Consider the following 12040-nt stretch of genomic DNA (forward strand, 5'->3'; position numbering starts at 1 on the left):
TTGTGTGACTTCAGGAAGTTACGTCAGCCTCTCTGATTCCTCAGATTAAAAATGAAGGGATTGGATTAGAGGAAGGACAAAGCTTCTCTCCCGGTCTAAATCCATGATTCTGTGACATCACTTTCTCTAACAATGTGGAATAATGGAAAAGGCACTGGAGGAGAGTGAAGGGATCCTGGATCTGTCACCTGCCATCTGTAACTCTGGGCGATTCAGGCACTCTTTACGTGGCTACCAGCAGTGGGTGAGATGCTGGAGACACACAGGACACGGGGAATGACAGAAACTCTGCTTCTGAGGGGCTCCCCCTCTGCTAGGGAGGAAGAAAATAGGCTTTTGGAGGAGATTTTAAGGGCAGGAGTCAAGAATAATCGGGTGAAAGGAGGGCAAGCTTCTTGTGAAGAGAGCAACTGACCTGAGCTTCGAACAGTGCTATGAGCCTTTCCAAGAGGTAGAGGGGAAGAGAACATCTTGGGAAGAAAAGCCAGTCCTTACAAAGGCACGAAGGAGGGAGATGGGGTGTTGTGTACAGGGAGCAACAAGTAGACCAGTTGGGCTGCAGTCTAGAGGGAAGACTGTAAAATCAGTCTGGAAGGGAGGCAGGAGACAGATTGGGACGATCCTGACAGGTTAAAACGCACTTCCTCTAACCGGGACTCAGTTTCCTCATCTGTAAAAGGAGGTGGCTGGACTAGCTGAACACAAAGATGTCATTCTGCCCTACATTAGCAATTCTAAGCCCACACAGGAAAAACTCGAGATTATTATTATTATTATCATTATTTTTACTTGCAATGCATTTTACCTTGAACGATGGGGCGATGGATCATGAAATATTCATCAGAGTGAACCTTACCATTTATTTATAAAACATATATGTTTTAAAAAGACACAACAGCATGGCAGGGACAAAAGACAAGCCGGTTTCTCTTTCAGTTCAAACCAAATGGTATTTTTCAAGTTTATGAAAACATGTACCGTATGTTGCCGGAATTAATTTGCATAGCATCAAAAGGCAAAAGGAAGCGAGGATATTGTTTGAAGAAGGACGGATCGCAGAGTTCAACAACACCTGCTGTTTAGGTTCTACAAATATTAAATAATATTCCTAAGTTCTGGAATAGGATGGATAATTAAAACAACAACAACAATAACACAACAACAAGCGAAACTACTGAAATCATGGATCTAAAGGAAACAGAACAAATCCTAAACCGCAGCTGATTTTGACATAAACTGGCTTTCCTTTTTATTCCTTCCAACAGCCTTCTCTTCGCTGGGGCCTTTATCAGCACCCTTAACCTTTGGGATTTTCTACCGTCAACTCTTTGTTCAAACCGTTTCTACTTTGACTAACCATGGATCGAAAGGTACATGGCTGCACATCTACCCGAAGTAAATTCCTCTGCTATCTATCCATCTAATCTATCTTCTTCTTCATCATCATCATCATCATCATCATCATCATCATCATCAGTAATTAATATTATCTGCTGTATTCCCCAATATTAAATAGCCAATCAACAATACAAAATTAAATGGCATCTTGGATTGGAGATAGATAGTAAGAAATGCAAAAATATGGTCCCTGGCTTAAGGTGGCTCAGGTGACTTAATTGGTCTCTTTGGGCTTTTCCAGAACTGTGAATCTAAGAAGCAGGGCTGCCCAAGACTAATTGCCATTTAACAATGGCAGTCTTCACGCAAAGGATGGAGAGCCACGTGCCGAGTATGGGGCTGGGAGCTTTCTTACTTGATGGAGATTGGACCAGAAGGCTTCAGAGGTTTCTTGTCATGCTTAGTCATGATAATGCTGATTCTATATTAGGGCCCTTTTGTGCCTTCCCTGGTAAGAAAAAATATTTTTTGAAATAAAGCATGGACTTTTTGGAGATGCAGACAGGATGGCTGGGGTAACTTTTCACTCTGAATCAAAGAAAGACCCCAGGCTCCTAGTTCCTCTTGTGTTCCTTGGTGTTCCTCAGTGTCCCCACTCTAACGAGAGAATGCCGATAATGGAAGAGGATGGGGGCCTGGACCAGGGGCCTCCCACCGTTCCATAAGCAAAGGGACAAAGCCATTGATCCCATAGCAATGCTCCGAAACAGTGAGTATTCCTATTACGGCCAATGACAGGAGGAGATCTAATCATTTCCCCTTAATATATGCTAGTGCAGTGGAGTGTCCGTGATCAATGCGCCATTGTTACCAGTCTGCTGCTTTTTTATTGGCAAGGATAATGTTCCTCCTGTGGACCGTGAGCGAGCCACGTGAAAGGGGGTAAATGCTGCTATCCATAGTGTTCGGGAGGGAACGCAATCAGTAAAAAGCACACCAGTCACCCAAAGGGGATCCAGGAAGTTAACGCGGGTGATCTGTGTACATCCAAACGGATTAAGCCAATTCTCAGTCATGGGATCTTGGCCAGGGAATACCACTCCCTTCTTTGGGCGGGACCTCCGATTCCTTGCCCCACAGGGCAGGGTCACAACCAAACAACTTCCTTTGCAGCTGCTGGGCCCTCCAAGGGTATGCAAGATAAGGGGTCAGCTACGTGCCTTTTTTAACAGGACGATGGTGGAGAGGAGTTTCTATTCCAGAAATAGAAATTACAACCAGGCTTAGAAATTACAACTGTGCCCAAAGGCTCTGGGTCTGGGGACTTCACCTTCCCCCACTGCTGCAGACTGCCATCCACTCATACCTGCTCCTTGTCTCTACTATCAACCGGTATTTCCCTATTATATCTTCGATCTGACATTTCAGGCTCCTTACAACCTGGACTCTTCCTGGCTTTTAATACTTTAACTGCATTCCTCCCCTTTCCTCCATATACCCTTAGGGCTCAGCCATAGGAGTCCACCTACTGTTCCTTCCACATGATGCTCCATCCACTGTCCCCTAAAGTCTGACTTTTAGAATCCTGGGTCTCGTTCAAGGCCCTTTCCCCTGTCATCCCCTTCAAGGTCACCTTGTACCAAATCTGTGTGTATCAGGTATTCCATTAGAAGGTAAGTTCCCCGAGGGTCCGGTTGGCACTCTTTTATCTCCAGCCCTTAGCTCGGCCCCTAGGACCCAACAACTGCTTCATAAATGGGGCAGGAATGGGATTAGGATCCAACAACAGCTTTATAAATGGGGCAGGAGTGGGATTAGGTCCTAACAACTGCTTTACAAATGGGGCAGGAGTGGGATTTCCTCTATTTCTCTTGACACCGAGAGGACAACAATAGAACACAGAGACCTTCTCAGGCGCTGACCTCCAGACCTGCCCGTCTCTTTGGCTCCCATTTCTTCGGTGACCTCTTCCTATCCATCGTATTTCCCCACTGGCCTTTGTTAGAGTTTGTTCACTCTTATCACAAGCTTGCAATCCCTCTGGATCGCTCTCATTTTTCATCCTTTAGAAACTGAAGCATCCCAGGTGAAAGACTTGAAGATTAATTGGCAAACACTTGGTGCCTCATGGATCACCCACAGCTCTGGAGATTCTGATTAGCCAAAATTCACCATCTGACAGCACTCCTGAGAGGACATTAATGCTTAAAAGACAGGTTTTGGTGCTGGGGAGAAGTTAGGGATCCTTGAAGAGGCAGCTGGGGGCCGAAGCGGCTAGAGCGTGAGACTTGGAAGCCCTGAGTTCACAGTCTGCCTCAATGACTCATCGGCTGTGTGAGTCTGAGCAAGTCACCTGAATTTCTTCAACTGATAAATGGGGACAACAATAACCTCTGTCTTCCAGGGTTGTGGTGAGAATTTCGGGAGATAATTATATAGTGCTTTGAAAATCTCAAAGGGATCCATAAATGCTAACTATTATTGTGAATAATAACGAGGATGATGATGGTTACATAAAGTCTTTAGTGGAATCCAGTCCACTTTCTTCCTCCAAGTCAACTGTGGGCCCAACTCCCGTTCCATCTACTGTCTGTCCCAGATGTGCATACTGTACTAATTCAATGCATGTCCTCCCATCTCTATCATGGGCAAGATACAGGTATATCTATAGATATAGTTATATATGGATATCTAATCTATCAATAGATATATATATGGTCAATAGATATAATAATATATATTAGTAGATATAGACTATGTATAATAGATATAACTACTGAAAGATAGATATACAGTCATAATTATATTGATAGATATATATCTATACATATACATGTATATATACATATACATATACATATACATGTATATACATAAGACACACACATTTATTCATTTATCTATCTGTCCATTTAGTTTTTCCTGTATGAATTGTGAGGGCACCCTAGCCCTTTGAGTAATTGTGAATCTCACTGACAGCCCCTGCATTGTTGTGGGACTTGGAGCAATCTGTTAGGTCATCCCCAAATGGGGGCATCTGGAGGGCTCATCAATAGCTAAATCTCCCAAAGCAGGACCTAGAAGCAACTCTGGAGGAATACACTAATTATATCAGGTCATAAATCTTGATTCAGATCAATGTTTCCATTAAGGAACTGTGAAGAACTTCTGATGGCCCCAACTTTTTTCCTGAAAAGAGCCATCATTTTAACAATGCTGCTGAAGGCAGTCCTTCAGAACTAACTGGCTCCTGAGTCCAGGCATCTGGATTAAAATCCAGCCTTTATTTTTACTGCCTTGGTGACTTTAGGAAAATTACTTTCCGGGGCCTCAGTTTCTTTCTCTGTAGAATGAGGGAATTGACTAGAGGACTTCCAAGGTCCCTTTCAATTCAAAACTCTAGGATCTTATCATCCTGTCCTGGAACAATGAGGAGGCAGGCAGGGCTAGAATCAATACTCCTGCTTTACAGATGAATAAACTGAGGCTCAAAGAAGCCGTGGCTCATCCGTACAAGTGATCTGCTGAAAATCGTGCTTTTGAGCTAGAGCATCATCATATAGTCCATGATATGGACACAACAGGCAGTATAATAAGCCAGATGGCTTGGATATACCACATATATTTATCAAACTGAATCACACCTAATCTTATACTCTGTTGGCTATAACTTTCTATAGGAAACACAAATTCCTACCTCAACCTTACTTAGTTTTAGAGAAGCAGGCCATGCTTAACCTGGTTTTAAGGAAGGGCCTGTTTCCAGTACGGACTGCACTACAGATAGAAGGTCAAGGACAGGCAGACAGTGGGAAAGGGAAAAAGTTTCCCCATTCCCCTTACTGAGATTGCCTGGATTTTTTATTTTTTGGAGAAGAAGTGACTAGAACATCCACCATAACCAACCGCAGAAATGCATGGCCAAGCCAAAGAAAATGGCTTTGGAATGGAATCTGCTTATTGGGATTCTCCACGCCTCCACTCCACCCCCCTAATCCCCAATTAGCGCAGATCATCCCGGGTTGACCGTGAGTGCAGGAGGCGATTTTGCCCCATAGAGCTCTGCAGAAATCATTTCATTATAATGAGTTCTGAAGCTATAAAACTCAACTGGCAACCTTGGTTTTTAAGATAACTGGAAAACGTAACTCAGCAGGGATGAACAAAGGCTCTGTTTATTAGCAAAGTGGCCACGGCCAGTTGGAGGGCTGTCTGGATTTTTTCTTTGACTCCACATTTTTAATCTTTTCTGCCTTTCTTCCCTGTTTGGAAGAGTTATGCACTAAAAGTGCTGAGATAAAGTAATAGGAAGAAGGATACCACCGTAGGTATGGGGGGGAGCAGAAGTAATTTACAGCATGTCTGGTTTGCTTTACTTTCAAAGCCTTCCGGTTGCTCCAGGAAATTTGTCTCTTCTGGCAGCCTTCCTCCTGTCTTTGGTCTGGAGAGCTCCCCTATAATCTCATGGGTTCAGGTAAATAGAAGGGAGCATTCAGAAAAGTGGGAGGACACAGGATCTGTCCTGTTGGGTCTAGATGCCAGGGAGACCTCAGTTCTTCCTTGTGAAAATGACCTCAATCTAAGGAAACTAAAAAAAACTGCTGATACTGCTCTTAGATAGACCCTCCCTTCTCAAGACATATTTCTAGAGGCAATTTACATGAGTGAACTGCTAAAAGCCTCCTACTCAATTAACCGTCCTCCTGGGAACGGACTCAGAGAAGAGAAGAACAAGAGAAAGGTGTTCCTGGTGCCAAAGTGGGGACGGGGCCTGATGGAAAATGCCCTGGCTGGACCATCTGGCAGCATAAATTACCCATCTCAAAGAGCTGGTAGAAGTTAATGATACCAAATTTACCATTAACATGTGCGACATCTTTGGGTTGGGCTTTAAAGGCCCCTCAGGCACTGTTTCAATTATGACTTTCCATTCGGAATATGGTCGGATGGAAATTTCTCCTCCTCCTCCCCAGTGCTGATTTCCATAACTGAAATTAAAATGAAAAGATTAGATTGAAAGGGTAGGGACTGGGCCCATAGGACCTATGGACCACTGAGTCCAAACCCCTCCTTATACAGAGGATTTCCTCTCCTGGAGCAGAAGGGACATCTGATATACACATGGGGAGGTAGGTTTTTGTATGTAGAGCCCAAAGAATTCTAAGGAAGCAGGTTTAAAATCCAAATCAACTTTTATAGCTTGGATGGTGTTACAATGCAAGATCAGTTAATAGTCTCACCACCAGAACTCCTTTGTCTTTAGCTTGTGTATTTTGCATGTATTTTATGTAATTTATGCATGTATTTTATTTAATTGCATGATGTAACTTATATGTAACCTATGTATTTTACTTGTGTTTTATGTAATTTATATATTTTACATAATTGCATTATGTAACTTGCATGTACTTTTTGTATTTTGCATGTATTTTATATAATTGAATTGTGTAACTTGCATGCAATTTATGTATTTTGCAAGTATTTGATATAACAGCATTTTGTAACTTGCATGCAATTTATGTATTTTGCAAGTATTTGAAATAATGGCATTATGTAACTTGCATGCAGTTTATGTATTTTGCATGTATTTTATATAGTGGCATTATGTAACTTGCATGTTATTTATGTATTTTGCAAGTATTTGATATAATGGCATTATGTAACTTGCAAGTAATTTGTGTATTTTGCATGTGTTTTATATAATGGCATTATGTAACTTTCATGTAATTTATGTATTTTACAAACATTTGATATAATTGCATTATATAACTTGCATGCAATTTATGTATTTTGCAAGTATTTGATATAATCGAATTGTGTAACTTGCATGCAATTTATGTATTTTGCAAGTATTTGATATAATTGCATTATGTGACTTGAATGCAATTCATGTATTTTGCAAGTATTTGGTATAATGGCATTATGTAATTTGCATGCAATTCATGTATTTTTGAAATATTTTATACAATTGCATTATGTGACTTGCATGCAATTTTTGTATTTTGCAAGTATATGATACAATTGCATTATGTGACTTGCATGTAATTCATGTATTTTGCAAGTATTTGATACAACTGCATTATGTGACTTGCATGTAATTTATGTATTTTGCCCTGTATTTATCTTTATGGAACTTAAGCTTCTTGAGGGCAGTCCCTTTTTGCTGGTGTGTGCTCAGGTAATCCACAGCAGGTACTCGATCACTGCTTAATGATGACCCCTGTAAATGCTGTATCTCCACCACAGAACACGAGCTCTTTGAAGGTGTCGGGCCTGTTTCATTTTGGTAATTACACCTTCAGTGCCTGGCACAGGCCCTAGCTCATACCACAGGAAGCTCTGACGAATGAATACCTGGCCAACGGAAAGGTCTTGTCTTATTTTGACATGAATGGAATTGAGCTCAAAGAGGAGACTCCTTAAAAATAATTCACCTTCTGCCAACCAGAAAGCTTCATAATAACACGGAGGTCGTGGACCCCAGTGGAAAGGGGGCTGAGTTCCAGATGTGCAGCTGTGCTACTAACCAGCTGTAAGACTGCAGGCAAGTCACTGACTTCCCTTTTCTCGATCTCTTTCTGCATTGATCAAATGGGAGACTTGGCCCAAAGGATCTGTGATCCTTTTCTGCTCTGACTTTTTGATGCTGTTAATTATTTCAGACGTCTGCTTGGGAGTCCACAGATTCTGAAAGCCGCCCTCCACAATGACCGGACCCTCAGATAGCACACGGTTTCTGTTGACTGACACATGTCTGGGTTGTCTCCCTTGGCAAATACACCTGGGTAGATCTGTCTTTTTTTTTCCTCCTCCAGCTCATTTTACAGATGAGGAAACTGAGGCAAAGTGAGTTAAGTGATTTGCCCAGTAATGTCCAAGGCCAGATTTGAATTAGGAACTTAATCAGAGCTAAATGACTGATTATTTGGTCAGCCCCCCAAAAGGTTCATCTTCACCCTCACTATTATTGTCATAAATAATAATAGCTAAGAGTAATCATAACTGCTAGCCTTTATATGGTGGTTTAGGATCTACAAAGAACTTTACGCCAGTTATGTCATTTGATCCTCTGGGAGGTAGGTGCTGTAATTATCCCCATTTTACAGATGAGGAAACTTAGGTAAAGGGAGATGAAGCCACCTGGTAGATTTGAATTCAGGTCTTCCTGACTCCCAAGTGCATCCTGTTTCTATTGCACCCCTCCCAGCTGTCTGATTGCTGCTTTCCACAAGAAGCTGAAGGCACCGAGACAGATGAGGAGAGAGACAGTCAAGCACAGAGACAGAGAGACAGATGAGCAGAGAGATAGCCTAAGAAAGGGCAAATCCATGGCTTTATTTCACTGAAAGGATGAATGGACACAATCATCCGTCAGACTCAGAGTGATCTTTGGCCTACGAGGGTTTTTCAGCAGCATATATGTGTTTCATTGGCACTTAGCAAAGCCCTTGAGATGACAGAATCAGTGTTCTTGGCAGGCTGAAGGAGAAAAGCACTGGAACCGTTCTGAGAGTTCTGCTCAGATTTCCAAGCCCATGGATCCCAGCTAAGGTGAAATGGGTTGCAGCTAGAGAGCTAACTCGCAGGATGAGGGGCCACTTGGTGTGGTAAAGGGGGGAGAGGCGGAGGCTGGAGGTGAATTAAACCTCCATCCCTCAGCTACAGTTAGTCAGGTTTGCAAATGCCATAGAAATGAACAGAAGGGAATTAGGCGGTATATATAGGACGAGGTCTCCCATCTGGCCAATCACCAGCTGAGTTAATTATAGGGGGTCTAAAAAGTTTGGATTTCTTAGTACCACTGGCCACCCTCCTGTCACCTTGTCTGTAGAAGTGAAAGGAGGGCCCCAGGAAGGGGGATAGTCTGGGTTTGTTCTTGTTTTATTCACAATCCTGGGTGCAGAGTTCATTACCGAGTCGCTATCCTACCAACCATGAGCCTCTCCATAAGTAGGCTATTCCTTGGAAAATCGACTGAGGTTCTGTGTAGACTCCATAGAATAGAGCCCGGTGCTTTACAGACACTTCATAAATGCACGAGGAACTGAACTGAATTAAGTTACCGCATGGTGGAAGGTATCTGTACAGCACAGCCGAGAGAAATCTGGTTGAATGGCCCTGAGACCCGGATCCCAATCCCACCTTGCCCTCTCTCAGAAGGGTGATCTTGAGCGCGTTCCTTTAACTCCAGGGCCCCATACAACACTCCTAAAATTTCAGAGCAATTATCAATCAACCTTGCTGGGCAGGGGGAGGGGAAGACTTCAAAACTACAATAAATCCGCAGATTCAGACCCAAGATGTACACAAGACCGTCATTTTACCAACAATTGGCCCAAGGTTTCAAAGATCATGGCGTCCAATTTTAATAATTAAAAGTGGAGGGAAGGGGTTAATTATATTTCCAAGAATCCAAGCTATGGCTTCCAGCCCAAAGGGCTCGTTCTTATTTCCAACTACCGGTGAAACATCAGATCACGCTTTAACCAGGATTCCTAAAAGACCATCCAGAAACCACACCGGTTACACCTTAAGGATCTAGTAGGACACTGGGTGGTGAGGTGAGGTAGGTGAAGGCAGATAAAGCCTTGAATGCCGACTCTAACTGTGATAGGACTTCAGCGGAATTGTGGCGCCCCACCGCTGGGTTGCCGTGTTTTTAACAGGGAAGTCTGCTCTCTTAGCACACTCCCTTGGCCTTCCCCAACAGAACCCCAGACAAATAAATAAATAATGAATGAATGAATGGATAAAACAAATAAATGGGAAGGGCCCGCGCTGCCCTCTTCCTGCCACGTGCTCCCCTCCCAAACACGGCCCACGCTAGGCCCGCGGCAGCCGCTGGCCACCTTTACCTGGCTCGACTTCATGCCATCCGCTGGACTGGCTGCCGCTGCCCGGGGAGCGTCCTTGGCTAGTGTAGAAGGGCTCTTCCCCAGGACTGTCCATTTCGTCCTCCACAGATTTGAGGCGCTTTGTCGAGCTGGAAGAGGGAAGGGAGACACGTTAGAATGCAAAGCAACCGCCTCTCCCCGCGGACCACCTTATTCCAGGCTTAAAAGGGAGGGGCGGGAGGGAGTAATTCCTGATTCGCTCATCAGTCATTCATCAAACATTTTCAAAATCCCTGCTAAGGGCAGAGACCTGTGCGAGGCACTCGGGGTAAGCGACACCTTGACGTAATCCTTCACTAATCAAAGAGGGCTGCTAAAGGGGGTGGGAGATGGCCCTGGACCTCACAGAGTGTCCATGAGGAGAAAAGAAAAGCATCCAGTATGCATTCATTAAATACCTATTGCGTAGTATTCTAAGAAGAGGAGAAGAAGAAGAAAATCCCTGCCCTCAAGAAGCTTGTATTGGGGGAAAGGGGACCGATGACAAATAAATTTTGGGTGGAAAGAGAACTAAAAATTAAAAAAAAACAACTAAAAAAAAAAAAAAAAAAAAAAGGTAGTTCTCTGGAACCTTGAAGGAAACTACAGTTTCTAACTAATGGTGAAAAGGGTTTGGGGACCACTGCATGCAAAGGCACGGAGGTGGGAGATGGGAGTGTCACGTGTGAAAAACAGCAGAAATGCTTTTTTGGCTAAACTGTGGAGTGCGTGAAGGGAATGTAGCAAGCAGGCTAGCATGACCGAAATGGAAAAAGCGTGAGGGGGAAGAATGTGAAATCTGCCAATAAAGATAGATTGGAACCAGACTCTTGTGGGCTTTAAATGCCAGACTAAGTTTCTATAAATATGATCGACCAATCAACAACCAACAAGCATTTATTAAACATGTACCGTTTGGAAGATCCTATTCTAGATGACAGGAATAGAAAGACAAAACTGAAAGGCTCTGTCTTCCTGGAGGCTATGTGGTGAGTCGTAAGAGATAAGAACCAAATAACAACTATTTATTAAACACCAACTATATTCAGAGGCAGTGGAAGAAATACAAAGTTTAGATAAACACGGGCCCCTGCCCTAACAGGTTAGTAAGGACGTAACACGATACCGTCAATAATACATAAATATTACGTGTTATGTGAATCAGCAAGCTGTCCAACCGAGACTAAGGTATATTTGAAAAAGCCCTTAGCATAGTCCCTGGCATACAGCAGGTACTTAATAATTGTTTATTTCCTTTCTCCACTCCCGTTCCTTTATGGAATCTGAAGGGGAAGAGAAGGGCAAGGACATTTCCATGTTGGGAGTCATCCCTGAGGGAAGACTTGGACTGAGGATTCTTAGCTTGTATAAACCTCAGGGATTCACTTTACTGATAGAAACAGGGATGTTTCCTATGTCAGGGAAAGGAGCTGGCCAGTCTGGCAGGGAGAGGTCAATGATGCTGACAAGAGGACATGGCTCTGCCTAAGTCACCGACGTCACAATCCGAGTCCCCTCGGCCAATACTTAATCAGGACCCGCACTGATCAGAACTGGCTTTTTCCTGAATTTTCAGTGGGAAGCAATGGGACACAGGCCCCTTGTAGGGCCCAGCCGAGGCCTTAAATGACTAAAATGAAAATACTAGTTAAAATAATGGCAAGGAGTTGAGCCGCCATCTTTAGAGAAATGGCTCCACGGTATATCATCCAAAGCATAAACATCAAAGGGCTCAGGCTGAAGGAGACCGGGAGCTCTTGAAGACAAAGTCAGGGAAATGTGAGCTCTGGGAGAATTTGCCGCTTGGGCAAGGCTTCAAGTCCAGGTCT

At 43.4% G+C, this 12040-nt stretch overlaps 1 protein-coding gene across 7 annotated transcripts in view; it reads right to left on the reverse strand.

Moving 5' to 3' along the window:
- NFIA (nuclear factor I A) overlaps nucleotides 1-12040 on the reverse strand; it is a 435311-nt gene that overhangs the window by 106863 nt on the left and 316408 nt on the right. For all 7 annotated transcript variants that reach the window (XM_051999550.1, XM_051999555.1, XM_051999553.1 and 4 more), the window contains exon 6: nucleotides 10194-10321. In XM_051999550.1, coding sequence (XP_051855510.1) covers nucleotides 10194-10321 — 128 coding nt within the window. The remainder of the gene's footprint in view (nucleotides 1-10193; nucleotides 10322-12040) is intronic.

Source organism: Antechinus flavipes, chromosome 4 (genome assembly GCF_016432865.1).
Source record: "Antechinus flavipes isolate AdamAnt ecotype Samford, QLD, Australia chromosome 4, AdamAnt_v2, whole genome shotgun sequence".
Taxonomy (NCBI): Eukaryota; Metazoa; Chordata; class Mammalia; order Dasyuromorphia; family Dasyuridae; genus Antechinus; species Antechinus flavipes.